Genomic DNA, 23,727 nt, shown 5'->3' with positions numbered 1-23,727 from the left:
CCGCCACTTTGTCAGGAGCTGAGTCAAACCCGATGAAATTGTAAGACACAGAATTTATCTGACAGCATCACTAATTTGAGAAAAATTGGACAGCATGTTGAATTATCTCCGTTATCTGGTATCACTCAGAGATTATATCTCAGTGTAAGGTGCACACACAAGAACTTTATTTTCTGCCACAGCTCCAGTTGAAGACTAGGAAGACACATTCTGCTGCTTTACACCAGCAGGTCTTCAGAGTGCTTTAAAAACTTCAACCATTAGTGTGTTGTCTCTGCCAAACAAACCCTCTGTTAAAAGAAACAATATGATTAAACACAATGAAAAACATGAATCTGTCACAAATTTTTAGAAACATCAAATTCAGAATTAAAGCATATTTATAAGAAACAATTACATTTATCAGTTTGAGTATTCAATATCTTGTTCTTGTACTGGATTCGGTTGAATTTAGTCTTCTTATCTCTAAAAGCACAGCTTTAAATACACTGGTGATCCATTTGCACGCTGTGTTTTTCTGTCCAGGATCTCAAAGCGCATACTACTTGAAAATAAGATTTATTTATTTTTTTCAGCTTTTATGAAATCCGTGAAACTTTTATTAAACTTAATTCAGTAAAGTTGTTTTATACCTGCAGGAGAAATGCCCTTAGAGGGAGTTTCTTTTCCTTTTCCTTTCTTTGTCTGGAGTCTCAGTTTATCCTTTCCTGCCAACTTTCATTTGTGGTTTGCGTGATATAGTCATACGGCCTGTGTCTCTCAGGGCGTATGGACTTTATACTGTAATATCGCATATCCAATTCAAGATCAAACGTGTTGGCTTGGGGGGGAAAAAACGGTTTCAATTTCATCGGTAATCTCTCAGAGTAGGACAGAATTGAGAGTCGGTGCATGTTTCATGAATCTGATGTTGGATTTTCCTATTTTTCTCTGATTTCATTCTGCAAGAACAAAAATAACAGAGAAAGCATCGAGGCATGAAACAATAAATGTTTTGGTTTTACAAGAAAAAAGACTTCACAGATGAATTCAAAGCAGTTGTTTCGACTTGTGTACGATCGGATCAGACATTTCACCTCTGATAAAGAACTGCACATCAGCCACTTTACTGAGCAAATGCTTTTTTTGTGTAGATATGGTAAAATGATTAACAAACGTCTAGAATGGCGTGTGTCGCATTGTGAGCCAGTGTGACTCTGCGTGAGTTACCCTGAGTAAATATGTGACGTACAAAAATGCTCAACATCAATGATTGTTGTTTTTAATGCCTTTACAGAACGTTTGTAATTTTCCAGGACTTTTTTCTGGACAGACTTAACCCTGAATGCTGTTTTTTGCACGTTGGGGAAAACACCAGCAGCAACAATGTGTGTGGTTTGACCTTCAGCCAGAGCACAAGTCGCTTTAGTTTTTATATACCCGTCACAGAGTACCTGAGTGAAAGTCCGATCCAGTTTGGTCAGATCTACACCATCCTGAGCTCCAGTGCTGAGTCACGTCAAGATTCCATCTTATCGTCCCTTTCCAGCCTCCTCCCAGTCTTCCCCTCTGCCTTTCCCCACGTCTCATGGCACCACCACTCTGGCCTTCATGTTTCAGGGCTGCAGCAGCCACTCGTTCCAGTTGCTCTGGACTCGTGGCATGTCCAGCCTCCCGGAAGATCCTGCCCATTCACAGCCACTTAGTGGGTACCACTTCAGGTACTTCTGCCGACTGTCCCTTTTGGGAACGGTGTCTGGCTCGGTAACTACGGCTCTACCAACTCCATCACGGGCGTCAGTTATCCACATGGGGAGCTGCCAAACTTCTTTCCCACATGCTTCATCCATTTAAAGCAAGGTGTCAAACTCATTTTCTCCAATTATGTTTGCCCTCCAAAGGCCAAATGTAAACCGTACACAGTAACAAAAAATGTAACTTAATGTAGTGGAAAAGATGTCACTTTCAGGATCAGCACTGGACAGCTCCAATAGCCGACTACCTATGGAGCTGTCCAGTGCTGATCCTGAGCGCCGTATGTAGCCGGCTACATATGGAGCTGTCCAGAGCTGAAGTTCACATTCAGGATCAGCACTGGACAGCTCCATATGTATCCCACTACCTGTGGAGCTGTCCAGTTCTGATCCTGAGCACCATTTGTAGCCGGGATCAACATGTCAGCACATGCTGGAAAAAATAACAAGTTCAAATAACTTTCAATAGTCACCGCCAGCAGTTTATTCATTTCCTGACTGCAGCGTGTTGCTATTGTTGTTGCCATGTTGCTGAATTTTTCCGTTTGATCAGTTCACTACTTCAGTTACAAACATTGCATATTCAATTGTATAGTTGTAAAAATATATGGATAGATTATTGCTGTTATTATAACATAAATCCTTTCAATTGATCAGGTTAAGAAAACCACACTACTCCATCGATCAATAATCAAACTTATTCAAGTAAATAATATAAAATAATAAAGAAAGAAAAATATCATCCAACACAAGTTATGGCATTAACTTTGTTCAAAACTCTTTTGTCACAGTTGAGAGGGGCAGAACTGCAGAACAACCAAGACATGTGGGCTGATGTGTGACTTATGCAGCATTTTACAAAAACAAATGTCTGCACACAGCTCTGGCGGGACACAAAAAATGACTTGGAGGGCCACATTTGGCCCCCGGGCCTTGAGTTTGACACATGTCATTTAAAGGAACGGATCTGTGTGTGGCTGCCACATTGTGTGGGTGGGACGGAGAAGAGCCAGAGGGTACACCGACTCGGCTCTCTTCTCCAGCCCTTAGTGGTCAACAGAGCTATGCTAGAAAAACCGGGAGCTCCTATGGACCCAATCTGCACTATGTGTGCAGTGATGGCATTCGCCTGCAGGGAATGCTCTTCTCCATAGGCTCAGGATCACCCTATGCCTATTCAGTTTTGGACCAAGCAGTACAGTGGGGACTGACAGTGGCAGAAGCCACATCAATAGCCAGATAGGCTGTGCACCGAGCCACACACAGGGATGCATACTTAGGAAATTGTGTGGAAATATATCACGTCACCTCAAAAGGATGGACTCGCAGGAGCAGGGAGGACTTAAAAGAGGAATATTACAGAGCAAAGCAGAGACAACAGAGAAAGGAAAGACGGGAGGAAACTTTGTCAGAGTAATGACATGAAACAAACAGAAATGACACGGGCAAAACACATTGGGGAGTATTTTGAGGAGACATGATGGCACATTTGCCGCAGATACTAAATTAATGAACAGGACAGGCAGTTGTATCCTCCGGGCTATTTCTCAAATGTTTTGGGCATGCATATCATTCCATCTAGCAAACTGCTGATGCTTTGTTTGCACCGATGATAAAATGAATTCTAACAGCACCACCGCTGGCTGACATTTGGATTTAGACTTGAAGACATAATGAATCATTTCGAGTGGAAGAGCTAATTACAACCTTCTCTTGCAACTGTTTAATTTACAGAGGGAAGCCCAAACGAATGGTCCGAAACGGTCCAAAAATCTAAAACGGCTGGAGCCCGAAGGTCACGGTGTGTTGTCTAGTATGAAAGGAAGAAAGGAGGTGTCGCAGTAGCAACAGAAACAGAAACGGGGAAAAGAAAAGTTACAGCAGTTGAAACCTGAATTGTGTCTGCTGTCAGAGTGTGTCTGGCTTTTCTTTGATACTTCGACAAATTAATGAGTAAATGAAATTTGGCTGAACTCGCCTTGCCTTTCTGTTTGAGCAGTCTGCTAGCAAATTAATCATAATAGTAATTATTGAAGAGACAATGGCTGTGAAGGATGTAAGGGAAGATGGTATATAGAGCTAGTCATGCTCATCCCTGCTGCCTTTTAAAACTTCAGTCAAGGTATTTGAAGTCTGGTGATGAATTTTTAATGTGTGAAGGGTAGCCAGTCAGCATATGGGAGGAAACTGTAGAGCATATGGGCCATGCTAAAGCCAAAAATGCGGCTGTGCGTGATGTTGTGGTTCACGCTGATACGCTTAATTTCACTTAATAATGCTGCTCTGTGCATGTGCTGTATGTGCACTTACAGTGTGCTGTCCTTTATGACAGAAACTAAAGCGCATCTCCAGTGAAACATCAGAGTCGGGCATTTTTCCGAACGCATGCTAGAACTGCTGCATCACTGACTGCAGAAGCAACTAAGAGGGGGGGAAAGCCTCCCTTCGTCCCCAGCCTCATCCATAATTCCCATCTTTGGAAAGTCATTAATGACAGAGCTATTGAGCAAGGAAAAAAAAAACCCACACACACACACACACAAAAACAAGTGGAAACCAATTTGGTGCTTTAAATACTGGCAACGGCAGAATGATTTCTGAGACTGAGAAACGCCAGGATGGTTATTATTGAGCCTGCCATGAGCTGGAACTCGTTGTGGGCGTTGGAGTTTTCTTTGCTCGCTCTCTTTAAAGCATCTTCTTCAATGTTGCCAGCCTCGATACAAACTCCACAGAGACGAAAGAAACTTCGCTGGAGTTTAATGAAAAAGTAAAATGTCACAGACCCTGCTTTCTATGTTACATCAATACATACATCCTTTTTGTTTTAAATTCGCCTTGGCAAGCTTTGAAGATATTCCAGTTTGGCTGTGCTCTGTGTTCGCACAGCCGTTTTGGCATGTATTCAGCTGTGTGTTGTATCCCACGCAGCTGGATATTAAATATCTGAGGGGTGACCTTAGGGTTGCCAGCTTGTTTCTATAGTCACATTAATGAACAGTCGTCTTGTTTAAAAGCCCTTGTTTCCCAGTCAGAACTCAAGGATGCACAGGAAGCATCCACATGTTCGACGCACTCGATTCTGCTCCTCGTCATCACTAAAACATCAAATCTGTACTCAAATATCCCAAACAGTTTATTTAATGAGGTATGAAATTATATGTGGTAAAATATCAAAATCAAATATGGGTGATCCATCCATCAATCCATACCACTTGTCCTTTGCATCACCGAGTGAGAGGTGGTTGCTAACACAGTCACACAACCATTCACACTCACATTCACACCAACAGGAAATTAAAAGTCACCAGCTCACCAAAATTGCATGTTATTGCATCGGGGTAGGAAGCCGAAGTACCCGGAGGGAACCTCAGCACTGAAACGCCACACAGAAACACCGCAGATTGGCAATCAAACCTAAAAGATGCTTGCTGTGAGGCGACAGTGAAAACGACCTCAGGGCGCCGCCCAGGTCGATCTCAAACTACCTGATCGCGGTTCCATTTCCAGCCCTGCTAGAAGGTTCCTTGAGCTGAACCTGAATTTGCTCCCCATGGCATCGTAATGGAAGCCAATTGTTTGTCAGAGATGGGTCAAATACAGAGACGGGATTTCTGCTTGTGGGATAAACTGCTGTATCTTAAAATGAAAAGCATGCTGCTTCAAACAACAATCCCTGAATGAGTCAATTTGAAATAATATAGTGTCATGCATATATTAATGATTGAAATATTGCAATAAATGGCCATGCCTGCCTGAAAATGCCCAGTCTTGTCAGATCTTGAATGGACACTGCAATAATCACAGAGCATTAGAAACAACACAAGTAACGGAACGAACGTGCATTATGATATTCAGTGATGCAAATAGCAATATAGTTTTCTTAAAGTAGCTCCAAAAACTCAAGATTTAATGACACTGTATTACAGAAATGTAGTGTATATTAAGCTGGAGATCAATTTCCAAGAAAAACACATTAAAGAAATATATTTAACTAAATGGGGAAGGAGGGGGTATGTTACATCATCTTTAGTGACTCTGGGATATTAATGGTGAAATTTTCTATTTAATGCATCCTTGGTTTGCAATTTTCTGGTCGAGTTTCTATGTTAACATATAGAGGATGATTCTACAGGCTGGCTGCATTTTTCACAGGACACTGCTTCAAGGGAATGATGCAGCCTAACCAGGAAGTGTTGAAGAATTTAAAGCTATGATAATAAATATGATTCATCAAAATGACAGCTATGCTTTGTTTAAAGTGAGACCTTTTAATTAGTATTAATATCAGTATGGGCATGCCATTGTGATCACACAGTGGGCATGGCTGGTGTCCATCGTCTTTATGATGTAGTTAAAAACTAATGGGGATCAGCAAAGAGAGAGGAAGGAGGGTTAGAGAGAGAGAGAGAGAGGGAGGGGAGAGAATGGACAGACCCCTCGTTGGGCTCAGATGAACCTCGGCATCTCTTCCCACGTTGGATCATTTCAGCTCCGTTAAACCACGGCGCCACCGGAGCAGCGGACGCGCGGTAAGCACCATCTCCTCCACTAAAAGACTTTCATCATCACGACTCGCTAGTTCATTGGAGTGAAGCAGACAAGTTTCCACTCTTCTGCTTCCTCTTCTTCATCATTCACTTCATCATTTCTGGAGGATTAGCCACGGTTCGGCGCTTTCTAAGTGTTTCACCGCCAGTTTGGAGCGAACCCGCTTTGCGCAAGAACGTCTGCGCAAGCTGCGGAATAAAAACGCGCCCGAGATGATGAGTTTGGAGAAGAAGAAAAAAAACACACACACACGGTCATTTTTAATGACTGAAATGTGACGGATAACGCATTTGCTCCATTTCAAATTCGGCAAGGTAACGGCGTTGTGTGTTTTTTACGCGCGGGCGCGCTCGGTGTATAGTCGCGGTATACTCACCTGCCGCGTGCGTTCTGACGCGGACACGGCAGATTCTCTGGGGTCCCTAGACCTCAACACTTAAAAACAACAACATTAATAAGACGTTGTGTTCATTATAATAATTAGACCAGGTGCGTAAATCACATTAAGTACAGCAAGCAGGTCATTTTCCTGGCTTGATCTAACATGGCAGGGTCACGCTCCGGGCACGTTGGTGTTCATCTGCTGGGCATGCTAATGACGTGGGTGCGTGCGTGCGTGCGTGCGTGCGGATGGAGACCAAGGGGAAGATGTGCTGTCTAAAAAAAATGTACTGTCATTCGTTGTTGAAAATATACTGTGATGTCTCAGAAGAAATGATCGTCTGTCTCAGGAATATGCAAACAGAGACAAATGGACATTGTCCTCCATTCCTGCGCTCAGCCTGGAGGGATGGATGTAACGCTATAGAGAGAATGACGAGCTTTCAGGCCGTAAATAACGCGTCACAAACATAACAACAACACTAAAACTAAAATTAGTATTATATTCAAGATATCACAAAAGCCACAGCTGCATCTTATGGCTGAAATGTTGCTGGAAAGTTTGGTGAAACTGGAATGAATAGTTTGCCAGAGACGGGACAGACACTGAGGATTCCTGTCCCTATGAGGCTAAAAACCTGCTCAGCACAGCCCTCACACTGACTGACGTATCGCTGCATGTCGGGCTGTCCGTCCAGAGTTGATTACAATGAGGTGACTGATGTGCTGATACGCTCCTTACAAGTCTGATTTGGAAAGACTTGAGAGATGTCCACGTGTGCGCTGAGCAGGGGCGAGGCATTGAGATGGGATGAGAAGTCTAAAAGCACTCGAAGGAATGGCAGTGGGAGAAAATGACAAATGTTCAAATATAGCAAAATCTGTCCACGTCTCGTCTGTTAAAAGCAGTCCAGCCACCCTTGTACATCGCCACCATCACCCCCCCCCCCCCCAACCTCTTCCCTCTCTGCCTCCATCGCCCATTTTCCCTATGTAAAAGGCCTGACATGCACAGGCTATTTTTAATAAAAATGAAATAGCTTTATTGCAGTGAGGCGACTCGATGCAGAGGGAAGTGCAGACTGAAACAGCGATTTGCAATTTGCAGGCTATGTCACCACTCATCATTCCATCCTGAGCCGGCAAACGGCAAATCGTCCTCACGCTTTCATCCTCTTTCCCTGCCTTTCCATTTCACACACACACACACACACACACACACACACACACACACACACACACACACATCTCATAGGCGCTGATACTCTAAAGACTTCAAACAACAGTGAATGACATGCACTGCTGGCAACATGGCTTGGAAGCAAAGCGAGAGAGAGAGAGAGAGGAATGTAAGCTGTAAGATCAGTCTATGCTAATACGCAGGAAGACAAAAGTCTTCTGCAGGAGCCATTTCTTGTATATCGTGAAATTTAAGATGATGAGGAAATACATGCAAAAGCTGAACATGATTCATTACGTACTGTGTTTTGTACAGATATAGTTCAGTTGGAAAGGGAAGAAAAATTAAAGAGATTAATAATTACTATTACTAGTATTTGCGATGAAATGCTCAAACCCACTCTGTTGTACTTGTTAGAAAGTATGTCATTATCTGGAATGACAAAGAGCATACATCTGATTTTCAAGGGTCCTTCCACTCTTATGAAGCAAATTAATTCGGACATATCATGAAATGTCGCGGCCCATATATCATACCAGCGTCATCAAGGCCTGTGCTTATTTACATTTAAATCAGTCCAATCAAATGTTTCACTTTTGTCAGTCAGACCTCAGAAGAGTCACTCTGATTTACGCTCTTCAGACGTTAAGGATCTTTTCTTTCTTTTTTTTTACAAAGTGAAACCTTTCATTATTTCACTATAGACCTCTCCAGACTGCGTCTCTGTGTGCCCGTGACTCACGCACTGCTGAGCGGAGTTTGTTTATTAGATCATTCACGTCTCCCCGCGTGCATAAAGGTGAAAAACAGACGTCAGAGTATTGACATTCATTGCAGAGCACACTGAGGCAGAAAGATGGATGCAAGTAAAATGTGGATGTAAAAACTGTGATTACACACTTTCACTGGCGTTAATCTGCTGACACTTCAGTTCGGCAAATTTCAAAGATCAATTGCCAGGATCTGACTCAAATACGAAATGAAATTCAGATCATTAAACTTTTGGGAAATGGGGACAAGTAATTGATTGGATTATTTATGAGACTAATTAATCTCTTAAGGGGAGCTTCCTTTCACTACTGAGGCATGGAGGAGGCCGTCTTTAGGCACGACATCCATCACCTGATGTCCAGACAAGGTGTGAGACAAGAACCTGAGCGTCGCCACATTGCCAGGCCCTCTGGCTCCAAATTAACGGAACATTTTAAAGGCCACACTCAATTCTCTGAAAATACCCGAGTGATCAATAGCAGGATTCACTCACAACAACAATGGCAATATAGATATGAAGTGTCTTATGAATAACATCTGGCATGAAAGGAATTCTCCTCTCAAGATATCAGGCCGTACTTTCTGCATTTGTGTTTCTCATTTGGTGTCTTTTCTCAGGTGTTTCACATGGAAACAAGTAAGAAAAGAAGGTGACGCCAAGACTGGTCCCGGGCAGAAGAGACTGAAAGCAGGAGACGTGCAGGATCTCAGGACAAGATGGTCCGGCATGAAATCCCCCCCTCTGATCAGCCGTCCATCGGTTAATCCTTGAAGCAGGGTGATCAATTAGCCCTCGCAATGGCAGCTCTTCTTGTGCTTCTCTTTCTGTTACTCTGTGACGGGCAAAGAATTGGCCTTTCAGGGGCCAGAAGCCTTTTTGAGCAAGGCCAAGGCAGAATTTTGAACAAAAGCCAAAGACTGAAGGGCAACAACGCTGATAATTTTGACTTTAAAGGCAGCCTAATGAGACAAACAAGCACAGTTCAGTATCTGCCGTCGGCTGCCACACCTCCGATACGGAAACGCAACCCTGAACTCGCTCTGCACCGCGAGAAAAGAAGCAATTTCACTAATGGAAACACTGAAGGTGTAATTAATGCTGCCCGTCCAGTGCAGAGTTCAGAGGAAGAGTATGTTCTCCAGCCTGAAATCCATTTGGAGACGAGTCCCATTAGCGCTCCGCCTGAGGGAGCATGGCCTCGCTTCAATCGGGTCACAGATTCTGACGAGGGTGGGTCAGGGCCACACCTTCGGCGGGCGGCGCGTCGGCCTCGCCTCCGGAGGAGCTGGCTCTGGAACCAGTTCTTCGTGATCGAGGAGTACAGAGGACCAGAGCCCGTGCTCATTGGACGGGTGAGATGCCGTCACGAGCCAGTCGTCATGTTGAATGGGCCGCATCTTATTATTTTATTATAATTGTTTGTGCCTCGTTTTCAAGAATATGGATGCAATTTTTCCCAACGCATCAAGCACACTTTCTAGGGAGAGTAATTCAATTTGTGCAAAACAAACTATATTCCACTCAGTGCATTCATTTATGCATTTCACAGATGAATGTATTCATGAGGCACTGTGCAGACAAGAGCACGATGATAGTCTCTTTAACTCAGTTGCATTCACTTCCTTTCTCATTTTGCTTCTGCGTGTGCTCGCTAACCCTCAGACACTCGCTCACTGTGTCTGCCTAGCCTTTTCCCCCTCCAGGGATGTAACTGGCGACTGCACACCACACTCAATCATGACACCTACTCATCTGAGATAAAGTTCTTTCCTGAGCGTAGCCCGTAAAGTTACGGTCACGGTTTCTGCTTGTTTCTGTGTTGCTCTGCTCGCCACACTGTGGATTTACATTTTGTGATACAAAGCATAGTAATTGACTGTATTGCAGTTGCGATCACAAAACATTTTTTTTTAGATCCTGGTATAACAGTCATGAGATGCTGTTTTGCATTCTTGAGACCGCATTTGGGAAAAGTCTTACATTGTACATTGCACCATGTTAGTACGATATTGAAAAGCCTATAAAGCTTCTTTGAGTGTCCAGAAAATCACTTTATGAAGCCAATGCATTTTTATTATGATTGATTGTTGCTGGCTAATGATATCAATGGAAACAACATGTGGAATTCATCTCTAAACTCAAGTAAAGTGTGTCTAGCTGTGGCTTTCGGCCCATTTTTGCCATGTGATTCCGCCAAACTTGACTGGGTGTACGTTTGCTGCTGCCTCGGCTCTTGTTCCTCGCTCATGTCCAGCTGATCCACATATTCTGAGCAGAGGTTTTGTTCACAGATTGTGAAGCAAGTTGGTCGTGGAGCTGGTTCTGGTGGCAGCTTATCTCTCAGGGCTATAAACACAGAGCAGGGCCACAAAATAATAGGACGATCCACGTCTAGAAGCTGCCACTAATGATGTGGGTGGGGCGACGGGTGGTGTCTGGTTTTTCTTTGACTCCCTCCACTTATTTTTCAGTCTCGCTAACCTAACCTTGTGCTGACACGCACCCCTAGCTGCCACGACCTGCAGGCGCTCACAGCGTGTCGATACCAAGCTCCTCCAGTCGATGAATGCGTCAACTCACAAAGCGCGCCTTTATTTGGTCGCAGGAAAGTGAGTGTCATACCGGTTATCGGCTCGCAGACAAAGGCACATTTTTATAATGCCTCTTATAATGGTGATCTGTGGGGGGGGGGGGCATGATCCCAGGCACTTTTATAAATATAGAAGATACATTCTAATTGTATTGATTTCTATTTCGGGGGTCATTCAACGTAGGACTGAGCTCCACAGGCCCAGATGCATTCTTTAGGAAGTAATATCTTACATTTATGTTTATGACCCTGTTAGCATTCATCCTTTTGCCGGGCTGTGCTTTAGCATATTAGCTTGTGGTCTAGACATATCGGTATCCTGACAGCTGAAGTCAGCGGTACAGAACTTTATAGTTTTATTGTAGATTAATCTGCTAATTGGCCTCCTACGGGACTGCTGGCAGCGGTCGCCGAATTATTAATTATGAACCTTAAAGAAAACACTTTAGCTGCCCCCTTTTTAACCTCTGCAGTACTTAAAATAATTAGGATTAGAGCTGTAACACCCTCTTGTCCAACAAGGTAATAATTTGGGTTTTAGATGTATTTCAGTCAAAGTTGAACAAATTGCAGATTGGAGGTTATTCCAGTAAAAGCATGCCAGAATAAATAAACTGTTTTTATCTGCTAGAATTTATCTATTTAAAAATCATAAAAAGAAAATGCAAGCAAATTTTCATTCAGCTTCTTTCCATGTGATCCAAAATACTAGCGGTAATCTGCTGGTGTAAGGGAAGCAGATTCTTAGTTTATATTATTCTTGTTCATTCACTCAATGCAGCTCAATGGCGCCAACATACCAACTGTACCCTTTAAGCTTTCTGCTGTGCCGAAGTGTGTCTGTGTTTATGTTCAGCTCAGAGCGGAACCTTCTGTCGGATGTTTCCTCCAGTTTTCTTTTCATCTTCGTATGTTTGTCTGGCAGATTCCTAAATCATCTGCATCTGAACAAATCGAGCTGAGTTAGGATGTTTTAGTTCACACAGAAGTTGAGGCGTTATGAGCGTGACAGACACTATCAGTGATGGTCCAAAGGTCAGCGACGCAGAGACCGGGCAAAGGCTGCACTTTGGATATTTAGATGCGTGTGTTCTTATTTTGATCATTCATCCATTACAGCAGACCAGCCACATGTCGTATCACATACTTCAGATGTTCTAGTCACCAGCATCCTTCATCTGCTGTCGATGTCTCTGCATGAAGAGTGTGTCAGATGATTTAATCCTATCACACACCTGAACCATTCCGATCCCTCGGGGGAGTTTGCTTGTAGCAGCTCATAGGCAGGAGTTCCACGCTAATGCAGCTGCTGGCATCTACAACATACTCAGAGGATTATATCAGCTGGAGCGCTAACAGGGAATGCTGCCAACCACTTTGTAGGTATAGCAGTATACTTTATTGTGGCAGTCGAGATTGGATTCATACCAGTTTAGTATACACCTCATGAATGTTTAATCTGCCTCTCTGGTTGTTACTGATACAGTCAGGGAGGGGTGTTAAAGCAATCACGAGGCAGCTCACTCTCCTACAGACATAGTTGTGATTCTGATATCTTTGCAGTAAAGCATCCCTGCGTCGTGAGCGGGTTTTGAAGCATCTCTTCTCTCAGAGGGAGCTCAATCTGGACACATTATCTGTGCAGGCTTTGATCAACAGTCCAAAACACAGCGAAAGAGGAAGACTCTGGGCTGTCGAAGAGGGTCTTATGAAGTAGGTAGGAACTCGGAGGTGGGATGCAGCGCGTGATTGAAGGAAGGAAATTCAGATTGCATGTAGAAGAGGAAGAGGCAGAAACAGTTAAGGAGACGATTTCCTCTTTCTTGCCTTCTTTGTGCAGAGCGGATAAATTTCCTCCCCGCTGTGAGAGTGTCTTTCCATGCTGACTGAAGCACAGCAGGACTGAGCCAGCAATTAGACGGTAAAGAGAGGAGCGCTAGAAGGATGGAAATGGAGAGGGTTGGGAGGGGCGGGGGGGGTGGGGGGGGGGGGGGGGGGCAGGGGAGGCAGATAGGCACAGACTTTGACAAAGATGTCTCTCGTGGTGAAGTGTGGGATCAAAATCAAAGCTAGCTTTAAGGAAGAAAGGGAGAGAGGGATGAATAAAGAAAAACTCTGAGTCCCTTATCTAGCAATTTGTAGGGTGTGCTATCGTGAGTTTCTATAATCCCCAACTTTATCCTCCAAGACACACACACACACACACACAATATACACTAATCTATATTTTCTCCTGGTCTCTGCTCAGCCATGTGACTGTCAGAAGCATATGTTGGTAGCCGGCTTCGTGCTGGAGAGTAAAGCCACTTTCCAGTAGACAGCTGTCTAAACCAAACAAATGATTTGACTCATTTGCTTCATTATGTGACCAATTACATTTCTTCTTTTCTCTGCTGCACGGACAAATCTTGTGCAACAGATTGGATATTTGTTTAAAATGGTTTTGTGGAAATTTGCCCAAGAGTTATTGTTGCAGTTAAAATTCTAAATTGATTTGAGTCGAGGTTCTGAGGTCCACGGCAGAGGCTGTGAGTAAGACTTGTGGATTATGAATGTGTGCGCGGTGCCTGAGGGCGACGGACATGCGAAGGGCCGTGGTCAGAAAGCTCGGTGTGATGAAGGCTGACTAATCTCTTTAGCTTTCTATTTTTGTGTGTTTGGCCTTTTACCTTTCTGCTCACACGAATATCCTCTCTGCCATTAAAGGGGAATCTGAGCAGACGGGCATTCTGTTTAACCTAAGCATCTTGATGAGAAGACACAAACACAAGGGCTGGGTGAGGATGGTTTAAAGGGAGCGGGAAAGTTGGGCAGACGGATTCGAAAAAAAAGGGAGAAAGGGACAGATGGATGGAAGAGACGGCGATTTGTGCTGCTATGTTAGCGGAATGCATCTGTGAACATGCGTGTATAGCACACTGTGCAAGGGCCACTGTCCACAATGATGTGGTTTTGCCCTGAACAAATCCCTAATGGCATGATTGGTCCACTGAGTTAATTAGCTGTATGCATCAGTACCCACCCTGGTCCCATTTATCTTCCACACCTGGTGCTGTTTAAGTCAGATTCACTGGCTTGCCTGCATCTTCATATGAATCGCCCATTTCACATTTCACCGTGTCGCAGTAGCTGCCTGAGAAACGCATGCGTGTTACTGTGATACCTGCACAGAGTGCCTTGCAGGTGCATGCTGCTTGAAGATGCTACAGTCATTTTCTCTGATGACATTTTTTTTTCCCCCCAGCTGCACACAGATATGGACAAAGGGGACGGCCACACTAAGTACATGTTGGCGGGAGAGGGCGTGGGCTCTGTGTTTGTCATTGACAGCAACACAGGCAACATACATGTCACCAAGTCTCTCGACCGTGAGGAGAAGGATCAATACCGACTCACTGCAACGTCAACAGACCGCCAGACTGGCCGCGCATTGGAGCCCTCCTCGGAGTTCATCATCAGAGTGCAGGACATCAATGACAACCCACCTGTTTTCCCCAGTGAACCATACGTTGCCATGGTGCCGGAGATGGCCAACATAGGTATAGAGCACTAAAGCACCGACAGCACTCTCAGGATGTCTCTAGAGGTGGCTGTAAAATGTTGGTAGTGATTTATTTAGCTTACAGTAATGGCTGCTAGGTTGTTGTTTTTTCTGCCGTAACCAGTTCGACCACATCAAGTGTCTCCTGTATTTATAGCATTTCTACATCTGAATCTCTGCTGCATCCTGCTTTATTTCACTGTTTCATCTGCATTGCTTTAAGCCACAGAGGAGTGGTTTGAAGTTACCCGACATTTGCTATTTGTTTTATCATTTTTATGCCAACTGTGAATTTATTTGTGAAGACCAGATAGGAAATCGAGTGCGTTTCAGCACCAAAGTGAAGCTGCTGGGAGGAAGAGCACAACCTCAAAAAGACACTTGAGATGCGCAGTTAAGGTTAAGATATAATTTGTTAAGTATATCTCGTAATTTGTAATGGAGATTCCGCTTCCTTCCAGCCCATGCTTGCAAATTACCCAATAAAGCTGTGACTTCAGATTATCGATTACTTTCTTCTCTCCACATCATAGAAATTCAGGAGTGGAATATTTTTTTAATATAAAATAATTTTTAGTATTAACATCTTTGTTTAAACTGTCAGAAAATAGCCCAAGAAAAATGCTTTATTTAACATCTATACAAAACATTATGAGAGCGTAGTGTCATGCAACGGCTTTAGAAAGGACGGCTACAATTCGTCGATTATAAAAGCAGCTGTAGAAGGAGTTGTTTATTCATGAATCATTGTAGCTGCGCCTTTACAGCTGCAGCATTATTTTCTTCCCTGCTGTTCAAATATAGTTTCAGCATCTTTCAGACAAACAAACTTTTTTGCCAGATTGGGGCTAAACACACTGCTTCTGGCAGGGCTTCAGAGATTCAATTGCGCAACAGGAAAACAGGGCATTTAGTCATACAGCATTTTGTCTCTGAGATGAAGGCTTTGAAGATCCTGCAAATACGGATCTACAGCAGAGAAGTGCATTATCCTTTTAATCCTGCAGATGTAAGTACTTGGTATTCAATAGACAGCCTTTGCGGGAAGTATCATTTTAAACTCGTGCACCAGACACCATCTTAAACCTCCGTACTTTGAGCGTTGCCTTTGATTTATCACCTTCGTCACCTCCTCTCTTTTACAGGCACATCTATAATCCAAGTTACAGCCAGCGATGCTGATGATCCAGCATATGGAAACAGCGCCCGGCTGGTTTATGCCATTACCCAGGGCCAGGACTTCTTCTCTGTGGATCCTCAGACAGGTCTGCTCACAGTTCAGCACTACACATCCCCTTAAAGCGTACACACTGTGAAATGCCCCTGCAGCCGATGATTACACCAGACACATAAATCTCAGCGGTAGTTAGAAATCATTTGTCGTATCTTTGCCAGGATATGTCCAATGTGCTTAAGAACAGTTTAACTCACACCTTATATGATCCGTTCAGAGAGCGAAGAGGCCTCGTGCCATCTATTTTTCAATATTCTTGGTCTAACTTGTTCGAGCATCTGGCTCGCTTTGACGGTAATCTCCAGAGACGACCTGTCGCTGTAAAAATCTCCCGCCGTTGTGATTTTTGATTCACGTCACGCTTTCCCCGCCAGGCGTCCTGCGGACAGCGGTACCTGACATGGACCGTGAGACTCGGGATGAGTATCTGGTCGTCCTCCAGGCCAAAGACATGGGAGGGCATCTGGGCGGATTATCGGGGACTACAACCGTCACTGTGAAGCTGAGTGATGTCAACGACAACCCCCCTCACTTCAGGAGGAGTAAGCGCCGCTGTTATCATGTCACCACTTCACTCTTGCTGCTTTCAATCTCCGTAGGAGTGCAGCGTGTGTGTGTGTGTGTGTTTAGATTGAAGTGATTAAAGAACTTGCAAAGGCATTTGTGACAGCATTCTGATATTTGGCATCTCCTTTGGGTTTTAGTCGACTTGACAGCTGGAAGATAAAGATATGAACGCTCAAGCAGCTAAACAGCCTGTCAGTCATGAATGACACTTTTTATTTTTTTTATTTTTTTGATCCACTCATCCTAATCATAGTTTTTGACTTCAGTGGGAATAAGATAACCTTTGACAGGACGAGATGCATTAACATTCACATAAACCCTCCCGTTTGGTCCCTTCAAATGGACTCGGCCCTGACGTGCAAAAGTGAAAGATCATGTTTGCTTTTTCTTATCCAAGCTTTTCCCCGTTCTATGCTATTAATATTTCATCTTAAAGTTCAGTGCTTTCTGCTTCAATAGACAGTAAAAATCACTGCAGATTGTGTCTTTGAGACATATACTGCGTCTCTCCTTTGGTGTCTTTAAACTCCATCCACCCACCCCACCCCCTTACATTTAAATGTTTTAAAGCCTTTACCTCTTGTTGATATATTGTGCAGCTATACGGCGCTGCATAGGAGCAATTTAATGTTTCCAAATGCAGCAGCTTGCTATTTATTTATATTTATGTGACGATATGCTCCCCGCCTCGCCATCTCTACTCCAGATCATTATTTCCTGTTTGACAATAATGTCACAGTTCAAGCAAACAGCTCATTTAGTTTGCTCTTTGAATGCAAGAGGTGTGGTTTTGAATTTGGCTCCATAATGTGGGGAATTTAAATGATTCATGATCAGTAAGGTAGCGCCGCTGTGATTGAAATGAACTGCTTTGAGTGTGCAGTTTGTTGCTGTGCTGCATCTCCAGCCGCAAACATTCGCTTCATTATTAAGCGTTTAATCTTCAAAGATGTCTATGAAAAAAGCCCAAATTAATGTCTTCAGTTGCCTAATTTATTTAACCAACGGCTCAAAGGCCGAGGATATTCCATTTGCAGTGCCATAGGCATTTTGGCACCACAACATTCAATTCATGTTGCTGACTGGCTTTTTTTCAGTTTACTATTCAGTGATCTGAGTTTGCTAAGAAAATGTGTCAGATAAGTATTGACTAGTAATGAATAAAATAACGAACCAAAAACACGACTCGCAGGTTTTGCAGCCAACGCCAGCCCTAATGTAGCAGCGACAAAAGACAAATTCAGAGGAGCTCTTGCTTTAAGCTAAATGACAATTTCAAATAGTCCCATGGTTAACATAAAAGTCGGTAGAGCTAAACGCTTAAATGCCTAGTAAACAAGATGTTACATTAATGAATCAATCGAGTCTTTATTATCATGTGCACAGTCGTTAATTCAACGGACGGCCGTAGCTGGAAAATGAGTCTGGGCTTTGTGTGGGAGGGGAGAATGAATGGGTCCGTGTGTGCTAATGTTGAGCGTTCCTGAAATTACACGAGCGCTTCTCATGAGGATTCACTCGCGTATATTAAACATTTGCTCTTTACAGCCTAGTTGTATCAGTGGAATAGTTACTTTGTGCATGCAAATGGTAACGCAAGTAAGAGCAGCATAAAGATGACGTATAATCAGTGCTGTGAACACAAACTAAAACAGCCACGTGCATTCTGTGAATGACAACCTCGCGGATGTCACACCCAGCCAGAGAGCGGCCTGCGTTTTCCCACAGCACTCAGATCAGTTTTATTCTCTGTTTACCTCTGTGGAGGTGCGTGGACCTTCTCCATATCTGAGCTCGCGGCTCCAGGCGTTGAGGTCGGCCGTGTCTCTGCCTCTGATCCCGACGTGGGAGACAATGCAGCGCTGGACTTTGCCATCCTAGATGCTGAGGAGGCTGAGATATTCAATATAAGTGGGAGAGACAGAGAGGCTGTCATTGTGCTGAACAAGGTGAGTGACGTTGTCAGCGGCAACCTGCGCTTAAAGCAGCTTTAGTTCATTAGGAAGGTTTTCTTCCTTAATGAGGAAAAAAGATCTCATGTGTGACATTTCAGGAGATTCATGAATATGCTTCAATCAAAATGATTTTTTTGGGGGGGGGGCATGTAAAGATTTCATTACTCCACACAAACCATTGGGTTGCTGACAGGTTCACACTCCCAGAGCTCAGCGTAAGAATAATGATTAACAATTAAGTAATAGGCAGCTGGTGTGAAAGATGAAAGATTTAGCGGTCACGCTAAAGGGAGCCAGCGTGAATCTGCCCCCTGAGGATCATGCTACAGGGTTGATTATCGAAAAACAATTACTACGAAGTGAAATCTCAAATCGATCGGTTGCAGAGCGAAGAAGGTCGGTTATTGATTACCCAAATGATATGAAAGCAGAGATCTAATTTGGACATGCAGTACTTCTGACTCATATGGGACCTTCATGAAGCTGCTCTATCTTTGCAGCTTCTGGACTATGAGAGCTGCAGCTCGTACACTTTGTCTGTGGAGGTTGCTAACCCTACAGTCGATGCCCGGTACCTGAGGAACGGTCCTTTTAAGGACCGGGCAACAGTGCGGGTCATGATCCTCAATGCTGACGAGCCGCCGCAGTTCTCCGAGTCTCGCTACCACCTGGATGTGTCGGAGAACTGCCCCCCTATCTGCTCTGTAGGCGGAGTCTACGCTGTGGACCCAGACACAGGACAGAGCACCAACATCAGGTAGTTGCTTTACACCATCACCCACTCATTTACTCCCCCTGGGCTGTGTTCGCTGTATCTTTCCTTGCTGTACTCGTGATATCTCAGGTACTCCATCGACCCCCAGTCGGACCCGGAGGCTCTGTTCCGCATCGCCTCTGACACGGGCATTATCAGCACAGTGATGGAGTTGGACCGCGAGGAGGAGCAGTGGCATAACATCACTATCATCGCCACACAGAGGGGTATGTCAACCCTCGGGTGCAATAAGCGGCAGAACTTGCCCCAGCCATATTTCACAGAGAGCACCGCCGGGGGTGTCAGAAATCCATGACGGAGAGTCAAAATGATGGAAATTCATTGATAATTTTTCCGATATTGTCATTTTCTTGTTATTTCAGATAATCCAAATCTTGTGTCAAGGGTTGTGGTTGCCATAGAGACGCTAGACCAGAATGACAATGCACCAGAGTTGGACAGGCAGTACAGAACGTCTTTATGTGACTCCAGTGCCCCCGGTCAGGTCTGTTCTGGGTTTGCTTTCATGAGATTGATGTTGAATTAAAAAAACTGTCAATGACAGTCACTGATTTCACATGCGCAGCCGTATTCCCATGATTTTCTGAATAGGCCAATGTCCCTGGCTCTATTCAAGTCTTACAATAATCATATTTTAATATTCCTCATTATGACAAAAGATTACACCCTAAACAGTAGACTCAGTGCAGACATGCTGCCCATATTTGAGATGAGATTCAGTGTAACTACATTGAGTATTTAAATCTTTTGAAATACATCAGTCAGTATCTCTTTTTAATTAATATTCTCTGTTCTTTTACACGTTCAAGGTCTCACACAGTCAGGGTTCACACGGTGTAATTGTTTGGCGTAAAGCTGCCGACCTCAGCAGCTCTCTGAAGATGTTTCTTTCAGGAGCTGAAAATGGAATGTGTTTCCTTTCAAGAGTTTCCTCCGTCCTTTCAAGTTTGGAACTCCAGGCTTTTGGCCTCTAGAATGCCCCCTGCTGTGTGCTTTTTATGCTGCTCTTGCCTCAAGGGGATTTTTTTCAGAATTAGCTAAAGCATCCTAATCATTAAATAAAAACATCAATATAATAAATAATTAAAAAAGTACTTGACACAATTTAAAAAGCACATTTAGTGCTTAACACAATTTAAAAAGCACATGAGACATGATCACACATGTTTTATTCTCAGACAGGCTTTTGTTACGTGCAAATATCGTAATTCCAACCTTCTCAAAAACATTGTTGAAGGAAAGAAAACAGGAGGAATATTTTCTTAATATTACAAGCATAAAAAGCTTTTTATGCTTGTAAACTCAGTCAGTAAACCACCAGTCAGTAAACCAGACAGCGAGGAAACGTAACACTTTGTGCAGCTCTCAAAGAAAAAAAGCTGATTTTATTCAAATGAGTTCTTCTGTTTAAGTCCACTTGTTGTTCTTCATCTCATGGTGCACCAATAGTTCCCCAGAGAATGCGTTTAATAACCCATTCTCATATTTCTGTAGGACATAGAGGTTTGAAACTGCTGTGTCTCTGCAGGTCGTTCAGGTTCTGCGAGCGATTGACAGGGACCAGGGAGATCAGGACGTCCCGGTCCATTTCAACGTCCTTCCAGAGTCGAGCTCCGCCCTCAACCTCACCGTTAGAGAAAGTGGAGGTCACCAAGAGCTCTAATAATCATTTTCATGCTCAACATAGAGACATGGCAGCAGTTGTTGCCGGTGTTTCTGTGCTCTGACCTTGTTTCATGTTATCAGGTGTGACGGCCAGCCTGGTGCTCCAGTCGGCCTTGGAGCCCCTCTCTAGCTTCGCCTCGTCCTTACTCACCCTCTACGTGCCCATCGTGCTGCGCGACGGCGCCTCGGGCCTGACCAACACGGGCACGGTCACTGTGACCATTTGCCCCTGTCTGCGGGGGGGGATGCAGACGGAGGACAGGGGCAGGCAGAGGGACAGGAGGTGGGAGAGACACATGGTTTGTCTCCCCGTACCGTCTGGCTCAACATCGCTCATATTCAGTTTGGTCACTTTACTGGCCATGCTGGCATGCGTCACCACTCTGCTGGGTAGGTTTGACTGCGTCCCTATGTAGTCGGGGGGGGGGGGGGTCAGGTTGTTGTTGTTTTTTCTGAAGGGTGTGTGGTCATGTGTCTCGTCTTTGGCCTTTAGTGGTGTGTGCGCTCTCGCTGTCACTGCGCCATCAGAAGCGAGACTCCCACTCAACCTTGGAGGAGGATGATGTCAGGGAGAACATCATATCCTATGATGACGAGGGGGGAGGGGAAGCAGACACGGCGGCGTTTGACATCACAGCGCTGCAGAGCATGCACAGAATACAGCACATGCACAACAGCAGAAACATGTGAGCTGCCTCAAAGACAAGTGTTGCGATGGGGGGGGGGCATGCTCGCGTGTGACTGACTGCTTCTCTGACATTTCTCTCTTGGCACAGATGGTACACCCAGCAGAACCCCCCCAGGGCCAGGACATACAGCTGGAGTCGTAACCCGCACCCCGTCCTGGACCCTCAGCAGCGGCCGGGCTCCGCTCCCCTCTATGGACGGCTGTACTACGGCATCCACACACTTCCTGTTCTCAGAGATTATCCAGCCGGGCCTCTGGAAGCGGGGCTGCAGCTAACACAGCTGACTGGAGGTCGCGTTGGCAATCCCCTTGTCATCCAGAGCCAGAGCACCTTTGAGCCTCTGCCGCGCTCCACTGAAATGAACGCTGGCTGTTGCGAAGCTGAACACATTGCGGCAAAGAGCAAAGTCACTGACAGAACTGAAGGGTGCGAAGCCAACGCTGCTGACACGAAAGAGAAGGACGGTCAGGCAAAGGTCAGATTACAACACCAACAGATGAATATGCGCAGCCTTTATAAGGCAGCAGATAAAACCGCAACGGTTTGCATCAGTAAATAATAGTAGCGCTCTCTGGTCCTAAGTATGCGCCAGCAGGAATCATCAGGGGCTCGACGGCGACTGTGGCACCCGCCATCTGTAATCATATCTGATTCAGATGTTTGAATCCTGATTAGCTAACTACACATGTGAAGCATGCAAAACAACAAAAGAGACCGTTTTAGGGTGTCATCAACCAATTTGCTGACATTTAATGCTCCTGCATTTTTGACATCCAAAGGTTTTAACTTGGTTTCAGATAGTATATTCATGCGATGTGAATTAATATGCTCATACTGTCTGTATTCCACGTAGAGTTTACCGCAGCAGCCCGATACGGCCCAGGTCCATGTCATCGTTCCTCTCTCCCAACTGTCCTGTCACACTCCAGCGGTCACTATAAAAAAATCAAGCGCTGTCACAAAAGAGTGTCAAAGTCAGGTGAAGTTCAGATGAATGAATGAGCATTTTAAAAACTTCAAAGTCCCTCATTTGACCCATATCAATTCAGATAGCGCTTTCGTGCAGGAAATAATTCCATTCGTCTCTTCAGTTGTATTTCATGTATGAACATAAACTGAAATAATTAACATGGCATCTTTTTTTTTTTTGCCTTCTGTACATTTATCCTCGCATTTGCGTCTTTTACAGGCAGATCTATCAGACGCAGAATCGACGCCGGCTGGCGCTCTAAATCTGACTCACTGTGGCCCGAGCGAGTTGTTGTGCGTTAGTCACACCAGCTCCTTGTCAAACCAGCAGGACGGACGCCCGGGGTCATCGCAGACTCAGATCAGCACTGGAGACACCAGCTGCACTTTAGATGACATCGACACTGACTCCTCCATTCGCTCTGTTTCAGAACAGAATGATTCAAACCCTGCAAGCCTCCCTGTGTACCTGGCAGGAGACAGGTACAGCATCGTGGGCTCGCTGAATCCCAACAGCACAGGGGGCAGTAGCGGGTTGTACCCTCGGGGAGTGCAGCTACTGAACATGTCCAGACTCCAGAGGGAGGATTTGACCCCGCAGCCTTTGCCCTTACCTGGAGGGGTGTTTGGTAGCAACAGCGGCTGGGCATGCGGGGTAGAGGCTGTGAGAGCGGATCCCGCCAACCCTCAGCCCCTCCGCATGGAAGACCTCTTGAATATTCGTCTGGATCAGGTGACCTTTGACCTGTCACAGCCGCCCTACGACTCACTGCAGACTTATGAGTTTGAGGGTCGCGACTCGAGGGCTGAGTCACTTAGTTCGCTGGAAAGCGATGGAGAGAAGGATGATGGGAGTGTGGTTGGAGGGATGGAGGAGCTAAACCAGAAGTTCCAGAGGCTGGTGGAGATCATCAGAGAGAGGGAGGAGGAGAAAGGAGGAGGAGGTGGAGGAAGAGAGACTGCGGGGAATGCTCTGGACAAGACGCATAAAGAAAAGGAGGGCAAAGAGAAGGAACATCTGAAATGGGATTTCTAGACTGCCATGAAAGAAACATTTAAGAGAGAAGAGAAATATCTCAACAGCACCGGATTTTTTTTTTAAACAGCAGGGGTGGAAAAATACAC

The 23,727-nt window shown here is 44.7% G+C and overlaps 2 protein-coding genes across 2 annotated transcripts; both read left to right on the top strand.

The window, feature by feature from the left end:
• Positions 1–1,143: 1,143 nt before the first annotated feature.
• LOC137899543 (proteasome subunit beta type-11-like) lies at positions 1,144–3,150 on the top strand. Its single transcript, XM_068743581.1, is given in 4 exon segments — positions 1,144–1,180; positions 1,529–1,598; positions 1,600–1,841; positions 2,693–3,150. Coding segments are annotated over 4 exon segments (807 nt in total).
• Positions 3,151–8,931: 5,781 nt separating this feature from the next.
• Positions 8,932–23,638, top strand: LOC137899541 (cadherin-24). The gene is made up of 14 exons (XM_068743579.1): positions 8,932–8,983; positions 9,728–9,969; positions 14,452–14,746; positions 15,894–16,013; positions 16,357–16,524; positions 18,317–18,498; positions 19,005–19,261; positions 19,349–19,485; positions 19,642–19,763; positions 20,808–20,925; positions 21,026–21,334; positions 21,438–21,630; positions 21,721–22,108; positions 22,823–23,638. The coding sequence occupies exons 1-14, from the start codon at positions 8,932–8,934 to the stop codon at positions 23,636–23,638; spliced, it is 3,399 nt and encodes a 1,132-aa protein (XP_068599680.1).
• Positions 23,639–23,727: the final 89 nt, after the last annotated feature.

This window comes from Brachionichthys hirsutus, chromosome 9 (genome assembly GCF_040956055.1).
Source record: "Brachionichthys hirsutus isolate HB-005 chromosome 9, CSIRO-AGI_Bhir_v1, whole genome shotgun sequence".
In the NCBI taxonomy this organism is placed as follows: Eukaryota; Metazoa; Chordata; class Actinopteri; order Lophiiformes; family Brachionichthyidae; genus Brachionichthys; species Brachionichthys hirsutus.
Note: the sequence above shows the minus strand (reverse complement) of the source record. Positions and strands in the feature narration are given on the sequence as shown.

Bases quoted from the DNA above. Each gene is read 5' to 3' on its own strand.
- LOC137899541 (XM_068743579.1), top strand. From the start codon at position 8,932: ATGGAGGAGGCCGTCTTTAGGCACGACATCCATCACCTGATGTCCAGA. The intron at 14,747-15,893 runs GTATAGAGCACT...TCTCTTTTACAG, and splicing joins GCCGGAGATGGCCAACATAG to GCACATCTATAATCCAAGTT. The intron at 18,499-19,004 runs GTGAGTGACGTT...CTATCTTTGCAG, and splicing joins CTGTCATTGTGCTGAACAAG to CTTCTGGACTATGAGAGCTG.